We start from the raw sequence: 20,242 nt of genomic DNA, 5'->3' as shown, positions 1-20,242 counted from the left end.
CAAAGAAAGAAAGAGGAGAAGGGAGCAAGGAAGGAAAAAGGAAAGAGGGAAAGAAGAAAGAAAGGAGAATGAGGAAAGGAAAAAGAAGAAAAGGAAGGAAGGAAATTATAATGGGAGGTTAGGGTCTGAGGAAAGTCCTGCCTTAATACTTAGCCATCAGCAGCTCTACTGCCCTTGTGGTCTTCCATCCTATTGCTGAGGATGCTTTGGTTACAAAGCTGGGTCTCCTCCCATAGAGAAGGAGTGGACCTCCCTCTGACCCACACACTTTGCCCACTCACTCACACCATGAGCAACATGGCCAAGGAAAGTAAGCACAGCAGTAGCTTCGATGAGGAGATAAGCTCAGCCCCTGGGGAAGGCAGGGCAGGGTTAGGCATTTGCCCTCTACTGCCCAGGACTCTAGGCAGCCTGCACCGCCGTATGGGGATCCTGCATGTGGCCTGAGAGGGATGGCAAAGCTCCTCTGGTGGACAAGGGTTTGGTGCTTGCCCTAGTCTCGCCTTCCTAGACAATGGATCCCGCCAGCCCCACCCCCACCACAGGGCCACCACAGGCAGCCCTGGCCATGAGCAATGTCGAGCTCATAATGCCCACCCTGCCCATGCCCACTCCAGTCCCCCACCCCCAAGGTCAACCATAAGCCTGATGCAGCCTTCAATGAAATAGAGTGACACCCCTGCATGGTTAAACGGATTCTGGACTCCAGACTATTCAAGGGGAAACTGCAGTACCTAGTCTAGTGGAAGAGGTACCCAATGTCAGAAGCCAGATGTGTAAAAGCTCAGAACATGAGGGAACATAGATTAGTAGAGAAATTCCATGAGAAATATCCCCAGAAGCCAAGGAATCCTTCCTAGAGGCCAAGGAAACCCTAAAGTAACTAACGTATGTACTTATTATTATTTTCCAATCAAAGGAGGGAGGGGAAAAAAAGAATTCATTCTTTAATTAGGCGAAAACAGCAGGAACTAGTTAGAGTTGGTTTTGCTCCATGCATGCCAAAATGATGTACTCAATAAAGTTATGCTTAAAGAGATCTGATTGTCTCGAATTGCTGGCTTGGTTGGGTTCATCAGTAGGAACTTTGACACATACAGCCATAAATAATAACAGATAAGAATAAATATATTCTATTACTATTAATAATAGGGACACGATCAGTGAAGTAAAGATAAGGATAGAGAAAGCTCAAACAACATTTTTCAAAATGAAAATTGTCTTCTACAGTCACAACATAAGCTTAAGACTGAAAATCAGGCTTGTCAGATGTTACATCTTTTCTATCCTACTCTATGGAGTAAAGTTGGTCTCTGACAGAAAACCACTCGAAGAAGCAAAAAGCATTTGAAACGTGGATTTACAGACAGCTGTTACATATAAGCTGGGTTAACAAAATCACAAATGAGGAGGTGATAAGCTACCTGGGAAAGCAAAAGGAAATCATCAAAGCCATTAAAAAGCGAAAGTTAGAATATTTTGGACATGTGATACGACACCCAGAAAAATATGGCATCAGATTGTAAATTTATTGGAATATTTAGAAAAGAAAATTTTTATCCCAGCAGCATTTATTTTTTTGGATGCAGAAAAAGCTTTTGATCGATTGCATTGGGATTTTTTATTTAAATTAATAGATAAAATGCAATTTGGAGATGGTTTTCTAAGAATAATTAGAGCGATTTATGGAGAGCAAACAGCCCAGATAATAATTAATGGTAATTTAACAGAAGTTTTTAAGATTGCGAAAGGAACAAGACAGGGATGTCCTTTATCACCACTATTGGAGCCATGGATTACTAAAGCCATGGATTACTAAAAAAACCAAACGACGGAAACGAAGGAAACGAGGTAAACGATCTGGGATCTTAATCAAGCTAAGAACTCGCACTAAAACTCCTCTGCCTTCAATTTTCCTAACAAATATACGCTCACTTGCAAATAAGATGGATGAAATACTCCTCTTAAACAAATACTATTCTGATTTTTGCAATTCAGCAGTCCTATGCTTCTCTGAAACCTGGTTAAATGAATCAATTGAAAATAGCAGCCTGAACATTCCAGGATTTCAAATTGAACGATCAGACAGGATTCCAGAAACATCTGGTAAAAAGAAAGGAGGAGGCTTATGCCTATATATTAATTCATCCTGGTGTCAAGATTTTAACATAATTTACAAATTCTGTGACAACAATTTAGAGACTCTAATTATCAACTGCAAACCTTACTATTCGCCTCGTGAATTTTCCTCATTTCTTCTAATTGCTGTTTATGTCCCACCACAAGCCTGTGTAAACGAGGCATTACGAACTCTAGCTGACCAAATCATGGAGGCTGAAGCCAAACACCCTGATTCACTGGCCATTGTTTTGGGAGATCTAAACAAGGCAAACTTAAGGAAAGAACTACCAAAATACTTTCAGCATGTCAATTGTCCCACCAGAGGCAAGAATACTCTAGACCACTGCTACACAACACTAAAAGATGCCTATCGGTCTTTACCACGTGCAGCTGTAGGACACTCTGATCATTGCATGATTCACCTTGTACCTGCTTACAGGCAAAGACTTAAAGCCATAAAACCAATAATTAAATCAGTGAAAACCTGGACGGAGGAATCAGAATTAAAGCTACAGGCATGTTTTGACTGCACTGATTGGAATATTTTAAAGATACCTCTGCAGACCTGGATGAACTCACAGATACTGTAACATCATATGTCAGCTTCTGTGAAGACCTATGTGTACCTACAAGGAACTTGCGAATACACAGTAATAACAAACCTTGGTTTACACCTAAACTTAAGCAGCTACGACATTCCAAAGAGGAAGCCTACAGAAAAGGTGATAAAATGCTGTACAATCAGGCCAGAAATGCACTAACAAGGAGATAAGAGCAGCAAAAGAAGCTACTCTGAAAAGCTAAAGAATCAATTTTCAGCAAATGAACCAGCAAACATGTGGAAAACTCTTAAAAATATCACCGGCTATGGCAAACCTCCTTCCCAGGCTGAAGGTAATCAACAACTGGCAGATGACCTGAATGAGTTTTACTGCAGGTTTGAAAGGAAACTACAGCCACCTATCTCCACAACCCCTATCTCAGACACACCAACAACAGCCAAGCCTCCTACAACTGACCCCATTTCATTGGGTTCACAACCCCTAGTGATCACAGAAAAGGAAGTGCAGGACCTATTTCACAGACAAAAGCCAGGAAAAGCTCCAGGCCCAGACAAGATAACTCCTTCTTGCTTAAAAATCTGTGCTGACCAATTGGCCCCCATCTTCACCCATATTTTCAATAAATCACTAGAGATGTGCTATGTTCCTTCTTGCTTCAAACGCTCTACCATCATCCCAGTGCCGAAGAAGCCCACCATCAAGGAACTGAATGACTACAGACCAGTTGCTCTAACATCTGTAGTCATGAAAACCTTTGAAAGGCTAGTGCTTTCCTACCTGAAAACCATCACGAATCCGCTCTTAGACCCCTTGCAATTTGCATACCGAGCAAATAGATCAACAGATGATGCTGTTAATATGGCTCTGCACTACATCCTACAACATCTTGAGTCTCCAAAGACCTATGCAAGGGTCCTTTTTGTAGACTTTAGTTCAGCATTCAATACCATCATTCCAGACATTCTTCTAACTAAGCTAAACCAGCTACAGGTACCGGAACAGACTTGTAAGTGGATCACAAGCTTCCTAACAAACAGGAAGCAGCAGGTGAAGCTAAGCAAGATCACATCAAATACCTGTACAATTAGCACAGGGGCCCCCAAGGCTGTGTGCTCTCCCCACTTCTCTTCTCTCTGTATACCAATGACTGCATCTCCAATGATCCATTTGTTAAGCTACTGAAGTTCGCAGATGACACAACAGTGATTGGTCTCATTCGAGACAATGACGAATCCGCATATAGACGAGAGGTCGAACGACTAGCCTTGTGGTGCAACCAAAACAATCTGGAACTGAACACACTCAAAACCGTAGAAATGGTGGTAGACTTTAGGAAAAACCCTTCCATACTTCCACCTCTCACAATACTTGACAACACAGTATCAACAGTAGAAACCTTCAAATTTCTGGGTTCTATCATATCGCAAGATCTCAAATGGACAGCTAACATCAAAAACATCATTAAAAAAGGACAACAAAGAATGTTCTTTCTGCGCCAACTCAGTAAGCTCAAACTGCCCAAGGAGCTGCTGATCCAATTCTACAGAGGAATTATTGAGTCTGTCATTTGCACCTCTATAACTGTCTGGTTTGGTTCTGCAACCCAACAAGAAAAACACAGACTTCAGAGGATAATTAGAACTGCAGAAAAAATAATTGCTACCAACTTGAAGACCTGTATACTGCACGAATCAAGAAGAGGGCCGTGAAAATATTTGCAGATCACTCGCATCCTGGACATAAACTGTTTCAACTCCTACCCTCAAAACGACGCTATAGAGCACTGCACACCAGAACAACTAGACACAAGAACAGTTTTTTCCCGAAGGCCATCACTCTGCTAAACAAATAATTCCCTCAACACTGTCAGACTATTTACTGAATCTGCACTACTATTAATCTTCTCATAGTTCCCATCACCAATCTCTTTCCACTTATGACTGTATGACTGTAACTTGTTGCTGGCAATCCTTATGATTTATATTGATATATTGACCATCAATTGTGTTGTAAATGTTGTACCTTGATGAACGTATCTTTTCTTTTATGTACACTGAGAGCATCTGCACCAAGACAAATTCCTTGTGTGTCCAATCACACTTGGCCAATAAAATTCTATTCTATTCTATTCTATTCTATTCTATTCTATTGTTTATTTTAACTCTGGAGCCATTATTAGATAAAATACGAGAATCAAAGGAGACAGAGGGAATTAAAGTTAGACAACATGAATATAAATTGAGAGCTTTTGCAGATGATTTGGTGATTACTTTAACAAATCCTATAAATTCAAGTGTATCTCTGTTGGAAATAATTGATCGATATGGAAAGGTTTCAGGGTTTAAGGTAAATCAGAATAAAACAAAAGTGATAATAAAAAATATGACTAAACAACAGAAAGAAAAATTAGAGGAAATAACAGATTTGAAATTGTAAAAGAGGTTAAATATTTAGGGGTTTATATTACATCATCAAATGTGAAATTGTACAAGAATAATTATAAGGTTTTATGGCAAAAAGTTCAAAAGGAGTTGATTGTTTGGAAAAAATTGCAATTATTGTTGTTATTGCTATCAAAATGAATGTTTTACCTAGATTCTTATTCCTCTTTCAGATGATACCAATAATTAAGAAAGATAAGAATTTGGAGGAATGGCAGACTGGAATTAATAAATTTATATGGGAAGGTAAAAAAGCAAGGGTCAAAATGAAAATAATTCAAGATTCTCGGGAAAGGGGAGGTTTAAAAATGCCTAATTTTAAATTATATTATGAAGCAGCTGCTCTCTCTGCAATAAGTGATTGGTTTAATTTAATGGAGGAACGAATTCTGAATATAGAAGGTTATGATTTGTTATATGGATGGCATGCATATTTAATTTATGATAAAAAAAGTGGATAAGGCTTTTAAGAATCATGTGTTAAGAATTGCTCTCTTGTGTGTCTGGAAGAAATATTCTTATAAATTAAATTACAAGGTTCCTACGTGGGCAAGTCCTAGACATACAATAGAGAATATAAATATAGAACAGAATCAGGAAATGGCTACATATAAAGATCTTTTATATACTGAAAGAGGTAGTTTGCAATTAAAATCTTTGCACGTATTAAAAGAAGAAGGGAAAAATTATACTTGGTTTCAATACGGGAACTACGTGCTAGATGGAAGGAAGATCAGAAAATTGGTATAGTGCAGAATGAGGAAAATTTGATAAAGCAAATTAGAAACCAGTCTCAGGAGCATATAAAGAGATTGTATGTATTACTTGAAATTGATTCTGAAAGGGACTTGGAAAAAGACTGTATGATAAAGTGGGCACAAAATTTTCAGGAGCCAATATTGTTGGAAACTTGGGAAAAAAATTGGGTTAGAAATGTTAAATTTACCCAGGCACAGAATTTAAGGGAAAATTTTTATAATATGTTTTATAGATGGCATTTAGATCCTAAGAAACTATCGTGTATGTATCCAGATATGCAAGCAAAATGTTGGAGATGTAATTGTGATGATGCTACATATTTCCATATTTGGTGGACTTGTAAGAATATTAAGGCTTTTTGGATAAAAATTTGGTGGGTTTTACAAAATGTTCTGAAAAAGAAGATAAAGTCCCTGCCACAATTCTTTCTGCTGGGAATTATTACAGACTACAGTAATTGAGACTAAACTGATTTTAAATTTAATAACAGCAGCAAGATTACTGATAGGACAGTATTGGAAGTGGAAGTACCCACAATAGAAGGATGGATATTGAAAGTTGCCAATTTGGCTGAGATGGCAAAAATCTCAGCCTTTTTGAAAGACAATACACAAGAAAGATATTTAAACGAATGGAAAAAATGGGTTGACTATATTCAAAGTAGATATCAGACTAAGAGTTATCAGACTGCCTTTGAATGATTAGGATGTATTATTCTTGATTGCTTTGGGGGAGGTTAGAATTTGATGAGAATTGTAGGAGTATACCGTATATACTCGAGTATAAGCCGAGTTTTTCAGCACGTTTTTTGTGCTGAAAAACGTCCCCTCGGCTTATACTCGAGTATATACGGCTTATACTCGAGTTTTTTTTTTTTTCTTTTTTTCACATTATACCGGATGGTGCAAACTTGGCGGGCTTTTGCATTAGCGCGGGGAAGCCCTGCCGGTGCAGTGAGAGGGCGGGGCGGGGGAGCCGCCAGCCTTCTCGGCTGAGGGAGGGAGGCTTTCCCTGACCGGTAGCTGCCTCATTTCCCTCCCTCGGCTTATACTCGAGTCCCCAGTTTACCCCAGTTTTTTGGGGTAAAATTGGGGACCTCGGCTTATACTCGGATCGGCTTATATTCGAGTATATACGGTAATTGAGTTAGGAGGGAAATTTTTTTAGCATATGTTTGTTTTATTTTTAACTATACCTTGTGTTTGTTCCGGGAAGTCGGGGAGGAGGGGGGTTTGTGAAGGGAGGGGGAGGGGGTGGGAGAGGGGGGAGGGGGGGAACTTTGTAAAACTTTTTCAATTAAAAAAAATATATGGCATCCTTCACTTAATCCTCCAGGGAAAGAGTGAAGGCAAACGAGGTCCAGGCAGAAGAAGAACATCATGGCTTCAAAACCTAAAGGACTGGTTTGGAAAAAACTCACCAGCATGTTTTCATGCGGTTGTTGACAAAAATAGGATTGCCAACATGATCGCCAATGTCCGATGATGGATATGGCACAAGAAGAAGAATTACTATTAATAACAAAACATCAATGTTTCAATGTTTCAATCAAGACATTTTCCCCTATTCCAAAAATATTTCACTTTTATTTATCATTTACAAGATTTAAAAGCCGCTGATGTTGAACAGTGTACAATTCCCTTTGCTCCCCTAAAACAAAATGGCAATTGAAACCAAACCAAAAAACACAGTGGTTCCAAAATGTTAAACCTCCTGCATATTTAAAATAGTATTAGTTGTATTAAAATAGAGTTAGCTCTATTTTAAGGACATCCTGCATTTATATACAATTCATACCATTACCTCACATCACCAGTACTGATAACAGAACTTATATACCGACAAAATTGACTTTAGATATTAAAAGCAAAGAGTATAACAAATAACTGAACTTATTTCTATGTACTTTCCAGAAACAAATACTTTTATGAGAAAACCATACGCTATAAATAAAATATATACCTGATAGCATTCTCCTTTTATATTGTCCAAGACATCTCCACATGTTTTACGCATGTATTTTCGACACCCGTCAATCACCATTTGATCAATGTTTTTGATACTAATAAGAATGAAATAACTCATTTTGTTGTTACTATAACATTCTTCATAATGTTCTTTCTTTCTGTCTTGAAGAGCCTAAATTGTATAATGAACATACCACTAAAACATTAATAAGTTGACAGTTTTCCTGGAGCCAAAAAGATTAATTGAAAACATTCTTAGAAACACAGATATATTTATTATAATTCTTTGACATATGACCTAATATTAATCGGAGTATTTTAACCAATTGTATCATCCATCCTTAGAACTGAGCCACTGGCAGATATGATGGCCACCCCTGTAGATTCTCTCTCCTGGCCTGATAGAGTAAAACAGGGGTCGCCAATCCTGGCTTGGTACCAGGTTGCAGAAGTGGCGAGTGAGCATGAGCTTACCCGCTGCTCACGTGGACCATCCCCTCCCCCCCACCCCCCGCTGCTAGTCCCCAAAACCAGAAAGGCTGGGGACCACTGGAGTAAAGCAACTCTTAGTTGCCTGAACAAAACTCTATTATAGTATATTTGTTACATAACATTTAGACCAGATTAAAATGTTATCTTACACAAAAAAAATTGTATGATCATCAGAAATTCTTAAGTACAACAATTTTAAAAGTAGCAAGTAAAATGCTATACAATTTGAACCATATTTAAGGTAATAGCCAAAGTTTTAAATAATGCTCTAAGCTAAGGAATCAAGATAAATAATAAACCAAATAGAATGGGATGAAGACTTTTGTTTTTATATTAATGACCACAGGCTCATATCAAAAGGATATCTCTACCATGGTGACCATCTTTGGTTTCATTTTGACAATTTCATACAATATTCCCCCATCACCACCTCCAAGAATGAGCACTTCTTTGTTGGTGTAATCTTCCTTTCCACTCCCCATTATAGCTTTTGTATATGCTAGATCACTTTCTGCCAGATCTTAAAAAGCAGAAAAACAAACTTATGAATATACACAAACATAAAACAATCTTTTCATAACAATAACCATTTTGATACTTATAACTAATTAGTTAATTGACAATTTATATTATACAATGGATATTATATATATTTATAGTTGGTTAGTCTTACATTCATCCTTTAGAAATTAGCAAATTTGTAAGGGTAACTTTATAACTATAGGTAGTCCTCAACTTACAACCTCAATTGAGCCCATAATTTCTGTTGCTAAGTGAGACATTTGTTAAGTGAATTTTTGCTCCATTTTATGACCTTTCTTGCCACAGTTGTTAAGTGAATGATTGTAATTGTTAAGTTAGTAACATGATTGTTGAGTGAATCTGACTTCCCCATTGACTTTGCTTGTCAGAAGTTTGCAAAAACTACAACCTTCATAAATATGAACCAGTTGCCAAGCACCTGAATTTTGATCACAGACCATGGAAATGCTGCAATGGCCGTATGTGTGAAAAACAATCGTAAATCACTTTTTGTCAGTGTTGTAAATTCAAAAGGTCACTAAACAAACTGTTGTAAGTCAAGGACTACCTGTAATGAGTAGAAATTTAAAAGAGGGGGTAGATATTTTGCAACTCTCAAGACCTAATGCTTTGCTCTGCCTAGTAGGCAAAAAGGTATTGATTTATGTCAGCTGGTAGGTACCTGAACTACATGAATTCAAAGCTATATGTTTACTACAACCTCATATTACACTGGTTGGAACCCTTTTCTGTCATCCAAGAGAAATTTGTTCACATAATTCAGTCAGCCATCATATCTCAGTTAAGAATGTTACATTATTTTACAATTAACCTTAATATAATACGATCAATAAAGAGTATTGTATATCACAATATAAGTATATAAATTATATTTATATTTTATTTCGTATCTTCCAAGAAAAAATGTGACAAGCATCTAATAATCCTTTCTTTCATGACATATGAATAAAATATCAATTAATTCTTACACAGAATAAATATTTAGCAATTTAAGAAAAATAATCCTAGAAATAGGCAATTAATAAACCACGAGTAATGGCTTATATTCAGTCTGGCAATTTAGAAACATTGTCCAGCCTGATTCAATAGCAAATGCATGTATTTTATTTTAAACTGATAATACTCACTAACATCCCCACTGAGGATAAGAATATTTCCAAATTGTTTTGAATGTAAAATTTTAATATTCTGATAAGCTGATTCTTCGTCATATACAACTTCATCTATGTCATATTCCACCAATCGCCCATCTGCTGTAGGCCAGTATCTATCAATGGCATCCCCTCTCATAATGACTGGCAAGCTAAAAGGGGGGGGAGGAAAAAAAGAAGGAAGGAAGGAAGGAAGGAAGGAAGGAAGGAAGGAAGGACTGACACATTTTATTATCGTCAGAGAACTTTAAATAGCAGCTTCCTAAAGGGACTATTATATATGAATAGATAGACAATCCAATGCTACAAGCAAAATACGTATTTGAAACTAATAAATTAAATAAATTCATACATTTAGCACATTTTCTTTACTATTTTCTAATTTCCAGTGCTCGAAATTAGAAAATTACAATAAAGAAAATGTACTAAAGCCTTTTACATTCTAAATTTACATTTAATTCTAAAATATCTAAACCTATATTAAATTCTCTTCAGAAATCTGTTTTCTAATTTCCAGCATATTTATGGTTTTTCGCATGTATGTAAACATATATTAACTACTAGTGAGAAGTTCGTGTACAATATGACTTCACTGACTATATGTGTCCATATAAACTACTATTTCTTAAACAGGAATATATAGTATTAAATAGATTGCCAGGGAAATCTATCTCTTTTTGTTCTGAGTGCTATTAATACTACAATGTATAAAAGATAGGAAATTAAAAATTAAATGAATCATATTTTCTTGATCATGGATAATAGAAAAAAATCTTATTTTTACTCATTCTAATTAAAATTGTCATATATATTCATAATAATATATTCGGTAAAAAACTAAGGCACTGAAAAGAAGCTTCTGACAGAATTTTGTTATGTCCATGATTAAAGAAGTTTCATGCAAATTTAAGGACTTTTTAAAAATTTCATTTTTGAATAAGCAGCAAAAAGGGTGACAACATATTGATTTTAGAAATTTATAAACGAATTAAGAGGCCAGCCGTATTTGAAAGAATATTTCCTGTGGATTGCTTAAAAATTTACATAAATATATACAGAGATTTTGAATTTGACTGCAAAAAAATTTCCTATAGGAAAGTGTTGTTGATTAGAAAAAAAAGAACATGAGAAGAGGGGACTTTGAAGGTTAACTAAAACAGAGTACCCCAATTATTCCAGGTTGGCAGCCGGAGCGGGAGGGAGGGGGGAAAGGAGATGATTTTGTGGGAAGGGAAAGAACGTGTGTGCATGTGCACGAGTGCCCACAATGTTCATGGTGACCCTCGTGCAAATAGGGCCACGAGTACCCATGACACCATTTGCGTGACTGGGGCCGCAAGCACCGGTGATGACGCTTGCACCAGTGGATCAACGTGCCCACAAGGAGGCAGGCACGAGTGGGGCCGCAAGCACCGGTGATGACGCTTGCACCAGTGGATCAACGTGCCCACAAGGAGGCAGGCACGAGTGGGGCCGCAAGCGCCACGACAATGCTTGCGAGTGGGGCCATGAGTGCCCGTGATGACACAAGTGTGAGTGGATTGTGAGCCGCCCGCAAGGAAACTCACGCGAGGGGTGCCGTGAGCACCTGCAACCATGCTTGTGTGAGTGGGGCTGCGAGAGTCCACCACATGAGCACGAGTGGGGCTGAAAGTGTCCGTGATGACACCCACATGAGTGGATCTGCAAGCATGTGATGCAAGCATGACCAAAGCCACAAACACCCATAATGACACTCTCACGAGGGGTCACAAGCGCCCATGACATCACTTGCACGAATGGGGCCATGCGCACGGAGGTGCATGCACCGTCTGGCCCTTCATGTGGCCCAGTGGTGATTGGCCCACAGCCTGGTAGTGGGCCATGGACCACAGGTTGGGGACCCCTTGACTAGAGGGAACCAGGGAGAACTAAGATTTACAATTAAAAACAATAGAAACTCATTAATTCAACGAATCAGTATTATTTGACTATGGAATAATACACTCAGAAATTACTCTAAAAATTGTCCGTTACTATAAAATTGGATTTAAAAGATACTATATAAGTGGAACAGATTTTACTAAATAATATAGAGGCTGAGGCTTATTTGAATATGGATCTGAAAGTGGATTTAAAATGCCAGACTACAAAATTAATATGGAAAATGATGCCACACTGCATTTATGAATGAAACTGCCTCTTGTCTTAAAAATTAAGGGGGACATACAAATAAAAACCTTGTGAAGACGTTTCTGAGAGGAGACAAAGAAAAAATTATAAGAAATCAAATTGTGGGGCATTATTTGATGGGATTAAAGATCAATTAAAGATTAAAACTAAGTATAAGAAATATAAAGTAGACATATTTGATCTACCATAATATATAGTATATACAGTATATTCATACATAAGAGATATTTTATAGACATATCAGAGGAGGTGATAAGTTACTGAAGTTGTATTTGTTATGGGGGTGTGTGTGAGTTATTTTTTATATACATATATTTTTTCCCCTTCTTTTCTTTGCACTTTTAATTTTTAAAATTTTACTTTTTATTCTTAGTTTGTATTAGTTTTTTATTTGTACACTTTAATTAAAAATATTATAACAATTTTGGTTGCTTTCCCTTAATTTAAATACATGGCAATAACAATCATCTTAGAATATGTCCTTCAATATTAGCTAACTAAATAACGTTAACATTGTATAAAAGCTCTATACTCTATATAATATAGGAGATAGTTTAACTATTGCTTTGATTTCAGAGTAATTTATTCAGTCATATCCTTTACTGTTATTCATATTTAAGAGATGTATGGAAGCACAAAGATTCTTACCGCTTTATCCTTTTGATACTTTTATGAAATAATTCTTTCATTTTTTCTTCTACTTTATTTAGAAGCTGCAGGAAAACATATGTGTATAAACCATAGTAAAAACATATTATACTTAAGTATTTGATACCACTCTTAACTATTACAAATATATGCATCATTTTTATTATTCAATTGACTTTGTATAGCTTATGTTCAAGTACCAAAACATCTTCTTGAACATTATTTCAAATACAGATTTTTATATCCATCCTGAAGCAAAGCTGAAATTTTGCCCACTTTTCTTTACGTGGTTCAGTGAAACAAAGTTTTCAGTAAACAAACAAACAAATGTTAGCAATAGTTTGCAATATTTATTTGATTTATATTCCAATTTCCCCCCCCCACACACACACAATTCTTAATTAAATGGTGATGCATTGCCTTAGTCTTGTACTTTTACACTCTAGTTAATTTTATTTTCCCTTTTTAGCAACTATTCTGGTCATTCAGATGACTTTTATATTTATTTATTTCCTGTTGACAAGGTCTTTTATATAGTTTGTAATATTATGAAGGCTTGTTATCTAACTTCAATATTATGGAAGGAGACTCACAGTAAAAAATATAATAAGCCTGATTATTGCATCTGCTTATGTTTACTTGTTTTTGTTTTTTACATATGCTAGGTGTAATGTATTACTGTAAGTTTTGGCGGGAGTTTTAGGCGGGAAATATCTCGTTCCTGATTGGTTGCAGCCTCAGGCTGAAGTGTATATAAGGAGAGGTTTTTCTCCAGAGTTTTGCTGGGTCACACTATATTAAAGAGCTGTTGTCACTAACCTGGTCTCCTGCCTCGTCAATACCCGAACTTAACATTGGCGACGAGGATGGGATCTTGAGGCAGAGCACCAGAACAGAGCTGAACTCACTACGAGAATCAAACCCAGCAAGGTGATAGCGAATGCAGCGATGACCGGCTACACGCCACCCACTCCGTTTGACCCTGCCCAGGAAACATGGGGAATATATATGACCCGTTTCGAAAGTTTCCTGGAGGCAAACGAGTTACAGGGAGTCTCCGACAACCGCAAACGGGCTTACTTCATAAGCCACTGTGGGTCCGCAGTCATCGCCGTCGCAGAAGCCCTGGCGGAGCCAACACCGCTACACTCCGTGTCGTGGCAGACCCTTCAGACCCTCCTGAAGAATCACTCGCACCAGCCCCGTCCAAATCGTTCGGATGCGAGTTTGGGGAGCGCAGGCAACAAGAAGGCGAGTCTATCAGCGACTACATGGCAGCCCTGAGACAAGCCTCCAAGCATTGCAGTACCGCGATCTGGACGAAGAGCTGCTGGAACAACTTATACGGGGGTCAGAGACATCCGTTTGAGGAGACGGTTGCTAGCCAAGAGCAACCTGACATTGGCAAACGCCTGGACGAAGCCAGAGCCCATGAGATGTCCAACCATGCAGCAGACACCTTGCAAAGCGACTCACGCCGATGGCGGGCGCAAAGCCGAGCACAGTCCACCACGAAGAAACCTATCGTGAGTCAACCAGCGAAGAGGAGGAAGAAGTCCACTACACGGAAAATCGACAAGGGAAGACCCGGAGGAATGCGGAAGTTGCGGGCGACATCAGCGCCAAAGATGTAAGTTCAGGGGCGCCATTTGCGGCGGTGTGAAAGGAAGGGCACCTGGCTCAAGTCTGCCGAGCACCCCAACCTTCCGCCGAAAATTCAAATCGGCCAATCAGGCGGCTCTGAGTCAGAGATGCAAACCCCACATTCCCGAAATTTCAAACCAGCCAATCAGGCGCGAGATCGGCAAGGCGACCGCGATTGGCCAGGAAAGAAAGAGCGAAGTCAAACCGAATGACTGTTACCATAGACCACGCAGCTACCCGCATCGAAGAAAAGATCTTCACAAACCCGACAATTGAAGGCGTACCGTGCCGACTGGAAGTAGACACAGGATCAGCTATCACAATCATGTCCTGGGACACTTTTGTGAAAGCCTTGCCGCACATCGCAAAGCGCAAGCTACAGAAACAACGGCTCCGGGTGCAGGACTACCAGGGCAACCGCATCCCTGTTCGAGGACAACGACCGTCGAGGTCAAGTATGGAACATACGAAAAGACCCTGCCCATCACGTTAGTCGAGGAACCTTGCCAAGCTTGCTGGGGCTAGACTGGTTCAGGCGTTGGGAATGGGGTGACTGGCGTCCACGGAGCGGATGCAACCTGCAAAACGCCCTAATGGAGGAATTCGCAGACGTATTCGAGGACCGTTTAGGCAAGTACAAGGGACCCCTATCTCCTTCAATTTAGACCCCCAAATAGCTCCCATTAGGTTAAAGGCAAGGAGGGTTCCTTTTGCACTCAAACCTAAAATCGACAAAGAGTTAGATAAATTAGTCAGCCAGGGGATACTAGTGCCAGTTGACCATGCCAAATGGGAGACGCCAATCGTCACCCTATAAAACCAGACGGGTCCATAAGAATTTGCGCTGATTACAAGGCTACCTTGAACAAAGCATTGCAAAAGAGCGCCTACCCAGTTCCAGTAGTGCAACACTTATTGCACTCACTAGGCACGGACAAGTTTTCGCCAAATTAGACTTGGCACAAGCGTACCAACAGCTACCCGTAGATGCTAGCACAGCTGAAGCCCAGACCATTGTAACGCACCGGGTGCCTTTAAGTGCACCCGGTTACAGTTTGGGGTGAGTGTGGCCCGGGCTATTCAAAATTTGATGGGCGACTCCTACAAGGGTTACCGGAGTCGTGCCCTATTTCGATGATGTGTTGGTATCAGGGAAGATTTAAGAGAACTGGGGAAGCGATTAAGGAAAGTTTTGGCCATTTTAGGTCGGCAGGATTAAAAGTCAAAGCAAGCAAGTGTCAGATAGGGGTCGAATCTGTTGAATTTTGGGTTATAGAATAGACAAAAGGATTCACCCCACTGAGAGCAAAGTCAAGGCGATAAAGAGAGCCCCAGCACCCAAAAACAAGACAGAACTCCAGGCTTTCCTGGGTCTGGTAAACTTTACGCCGTGTTTTTAAAAGACAAGGCAACCGTTGCTGAACCGCTGCATAAATTGCTTGGAAAAACACTGTTTGGTCGTGGGGAAGTCAGAGAATAGGGCATTTGAGGCAGTAAAAGTTTGCTATCAAGCGATAGCCTGTTAATACAATACAACAACAGACTGCCGTTAGTATTGGTTTGTGATCGTCCCCTATGGAGTAGGAGCTGTACTTAGCCACAGACTCCCAAAGCGGCACAGAAGCCCCTATAGCGTTCTATTCACGAGCGATGTCCCGGCTGAGAGAAATTACAGCCAGCTAGATAGGAGGCTCTCGCAATAGTGTCAGGGTGAAAAAATTTCACGAATACGTTTTGGGCGAGACTTTGAAATTATCACTGACCACAGACCACTATTGGGCTTACTGGCTGGCGACCGCCCAACGCCAGTGGCACTATCACCCGGCTGACCAGATGGACTATCTTTTGGCCGCCTACTCTTACAAACTGCAGCATCGACCTGGAAAGAGCTGGGGCATGCGGACGCACTGAGCAGATGCCCATTGCCCGGGGAAATCGAGGACCCTACTCCGGGCACCCCCGTTCTACTAATTGACTCTTTGGACTCCGGCCCAGTCACATCGCAGGAAGTGGCTCGGGCCTCCTACCGGGACGTTGTCTTAAGAACTGTAATCGGTTGGGTTCAAAGGGGATGGCCCGCTACCGGGCGACCGTTTAGAGAATTTGTAAAGAAAAGAGGGAATTGTCTGTGCAAGGGGTGCCTGCTCTGGGGGATAGGGTGGTAGCTCCAGAGAAGCTGAGGAAAAAAGTCCTGGAACTACTGCATGAGGGTCACCCAGGAATTGTAAGGATGAAGGGGCTAGCCAGGAGCTATGTCTGGTGGCCCCTAATGGACAAGGAAATCGGTGACAGGGTTGGCCGGTGCCAGGTATGTCAGGAATCCAGACCACTACCACCACGGCCCCAGTGTTGGAGTGGGAGAAACCCCAAGGCCCTTGGTCCCGCATTCACATTGATTTTGCCGGCCCTTCCACGGCCAAACATTTCTAATTGTGGTGGATGCATTCTCCAAATGGCTGGAGATCATCCTAATGAAATCCACAACGCGGAGCTGTCATTTCAGCACTAAAACACCTATTCGCCACGCACGGGCTACCGGACACCTCGTGTCCGATAACGCCCACAGTTCACTGCAGCATTATTTGAAGGGTACCTGGCTGAAGAGGGCATCCGACATGCCCGCTCAGCGCCGTTCCACCCTGCGTCGAACGGCCTTGCTGAACGTTTTGTTCGGAGTGCAAAAGAAGCGCTATCACGAAGCAGCCCCGGAGACTGGCAGGCACAAATCGACGCATTGCTAACCGTCAACACAGGACCCCTGTGTGGCCACCGCCGCAGCCCAGCCGAGCTATTAATGGGCGGAAGCTAAGGTGCCCGCTAGACCGGCTACACCGAACTACGTGCAGGACGGGTTCAAAACAAAACCAGATAGACTCCGGGAATTAAACATAGGAGACTCAGTGTGGGCCCATAATTACAGCGACGGCCCAAACTGGAAGAGGGGATAGTCATAGACAAACGGGCCCCAAATCTTATCTAGTGGAAATAGACGATGGCAGAGTTTGGAGGCGCCACATAGATCAGCTAAGAAACAGATTGAGCGATAAGGCAGAATTAGGCGAGACAGCCCTGACTATGATTTAATTAACCCCACAGCTGACTGGAGCCGAGAACAAACAGAAAGCATAGAACCAAACAGAGACTTATCTGAGCCAGGCGAGGTCCAGCGACACCCTCAGGTCCCTCTAGAGGACAGCAGGTCCGAGCGGCGAATAATCCAGGGCCGGATGGCCGGGAGGAGGAGCTCAGAGGAACGAAAAGTCCCTCCGGCAAGCTCGACTCAACTCCAGAAAGTGAACTGCGCAGGTCCGGGAGAGTCAGGAGACGCCCCACGTACCTGCAGGACTACGTAGAGAAGTAATATGCAAATATTGGCAAAGTGCCTTCTGGGAGGGAAGGAGTGTAATGTATTACTGTAAGTTTTGGCGGGAGTTTTAGGCGGGAAATATCTCGTTCCTGATTGGTTGCAGCCTCAGGCTGAAGTGTATATAAGGAGAGGTTTTTCTCCAGAGTTTTGCTGGGTCACACTATATTAAAGAGCTGTTGTCACTAACCTGGTCTCCTGCCTCGTCAATACCCGAACTTAACACTAGGTATTGGCTGTAATGAACTGAAATCGAACTAAGCTGATGCTAAATGCAAATCCTTAAAATTATCACTTGTGTTTTTCTGTTGGAATAATAACAAGATTAACTCATCTTTTTTTTAATAATTCATCTAATTAGGTTCCGTTATTTATATCATTTTCAACTTCACTCTCAAAAGGCTATGAAACAGACTTAAAAATCCTCTCTGTGAAAGAATGGCTAAACTGTGAGAGTATGTGAAAATAAATCTGAGAAGGCATTTAACTCCCATTTGGAGACTATATCCAAACTATAATTTTATATAGAGAACTGAACCATATACAGTGGGAGCTTTTCTTTATATAAGTCTTAACATTTCAATTGTATAGGATAACTTAAATCTTAAATTACCGTTTCTTATATATACATTATATTTAGAGATCAATACTGATTTTAGTATTTTAAAAACGATATAATACACTTAGTTATAGTTAATCAGTGAACTTCTGAAAAACTTTAATTTCTATATCTGTGCATTCCATTTATTCTTTTTTTATCTCTCTTTTTCCCTTTTTGATTTCCTTATTGTTCTTTAATTTTTTTCAATAATATTTTTTAAAATTAAAATAAAAGGTTAAAAAGCATATTGCACCACAGTAAAAGACTATTTTGCTTAGCTTTTTTTTTCCCACACAGTAGCCACCCAAATGACCAAGAAAACTCAAGCTTAGCTCTTCCTTGCTGGTCTCTTTTAGCAACAAATATTCAGAAACATGCACCATCTAATACTAAAGAAAACTATAACCACTGTGACATGCTATATACCTATTATCCTCCTAAATACCTACCTACTTACTCAACTATTATTCTTTTTAGGTATAAACAATGTTATAAAGAACACAGAAAACAATGAAGTGTAAGCCAAAAATATTAAAGGCAGGAAAGAAGAAAAGGAAATGCTGTCAAAACTAAATTGACCAACAACCAATAAATAGATACTTTTACATTTTTATATGATGACCCTTTGCATGAAAGCCAAGTCAGATAAGGTTTACGGCTAGAAGGATTTAAGTTTAATAATTAACATCTAAACCATGGGTGTCAAACTTACTTTCATTGAGGGCCGCATCAGTGTTGTGTTTGACCTCAGTGGGTCAGAGTGATGTCACTCATGTTACCGGGGGGGGGGGGGCTGTAGCAGCCCAAGCACTCTGCCAGCAAAAACAGGCTCCCGAGCTCCATTTTCAGCTGCAATGTGCTCCTGCAACCCTCTGCCAATAAAAACGGAGCTCCAGAGGGCCTTCCATGGTCTCACAATCTCCATTTTTGCTGGCAGAGGCACCACGGGCTGGTCCTTCACTGTTTTCAGGGCGGCCCCACTTGCTAGATCTAAGCATCCCGTGGGCCGGATCCGGCCCCCAGGCCTTGAATTTGACACCCCTTATCTAAACTCTTCACTTTTCTTTCTTGGAGAGATTGGGGGGTGGGGAGCTGGTTTTAAGTCAGCAGTGACTCCTAGCAACTGCTTGGAAAAGATCCTAGCTGTCACCTCCACTCCAATCCTCACATATTTTTTGTACAATTTATATTCAGTAGTTAGAATGTAAAATGCTTCTTTCTGTAATGTAAAATACCGTATATACTCGAGTATAAGCCGAGTTTTTCAGCACGTTTTTTGTGCTGAAAAACGTCCCCTCGGCTTATACTCGAGTATATACGGCTTATACTCGAGGTTTTTTTTTTCTTCTTTTTTTCACATTATACCGGATGGCGCAAACTTGGCGGGCTTTTGCATTAGTGCGGGGAAGCCCTGCCGGTGCAGTGAGAGGGCGGGGCGGGGGAGCCGCCAGCCTTCTCGGCTGAGGGAGGGAGGGTTTCCCCGACCGGTAGCTGCCTCATTTCCCACCCTCGGCTTATACTCGAGTCCCCAGTTTACCCCAGTTTTTTGGGGTAAAATTGGGGACCTCGGCTTATACTCGGATCGGCTTATATTCGAGTATATACGGTAGTTAAGGGTATAAGATGTATCATTGCCCCATACAGAGTAAGGGAAAAGGGCCCTTTAAGAGTGTCGTCTGACATAACAGTGGGGGAGGGGTGATTAACGGCTGAATGTTAAGAGCGCGGGCTTTTTCAACAGACACTGCATTCCTGAGATGATTGAAAGCTAGAGAC

The 20,242-nt window shown here is 40.4% G+C and overlaps 1 protein-coding gene across 6 annotated transcripts in view; it reads right to left on the bottom strand.

Moving 5' to 3' along the window:
- Positions 1-20,242, bottom strand: part of SMS (spermine synthase) — a 132,378-nt gene that overhangs the window by 74,175 nt on the left and 37,961 nt on the right. For 4 of the 6 annotated variants that reach the window (XM_058184518.1, XM_058184521.1, XM_058184517.1 and 1 more), the window contains exons 4-7: positions 12,858-12,922; positions 10,014-10,189; positions 8,715-8,863; positions 7,847-8,023 (exon numbers count right to left, since the gene is read on the bottom strand). In XM_058184518.1, the coding sequence (XP_058040501.1) occupies positions 7,847-8,023; positions 8,715-8,863; positions 10,014-10,189; positions 12,858-12,922 (567 nt within the window). Of the gene's footprint in view, positions 1-7,846; positions 8,024-8,708; positions 8,864-10,013; positions 10,190-12,857; positions 12,923-20,242 lie in introns of all 6 variants that reach the window. The other 2 variants (XM_058184522.1, XM_058184520.1) reach the window with 1 other exon arrangement.

This window comes from Ahaetulla prasina, chromosome 5 (assembly GCF_028640845.1).
Source record: "Ahaetulla prasina isolate Xishuangbanna chromosome 5, ASM2864084v1, whole genome shotgun sequence".
NCBI classification, from domain to species: Eukaryota; Metazoa; Chordata; class Lepidosauria; order Squamata; family Colubridae; genus Ahaetulla; species Ahaetulla prasina.
This window is presented reverse-complemented; position numbering and strand designations above follow the sequence as displayed.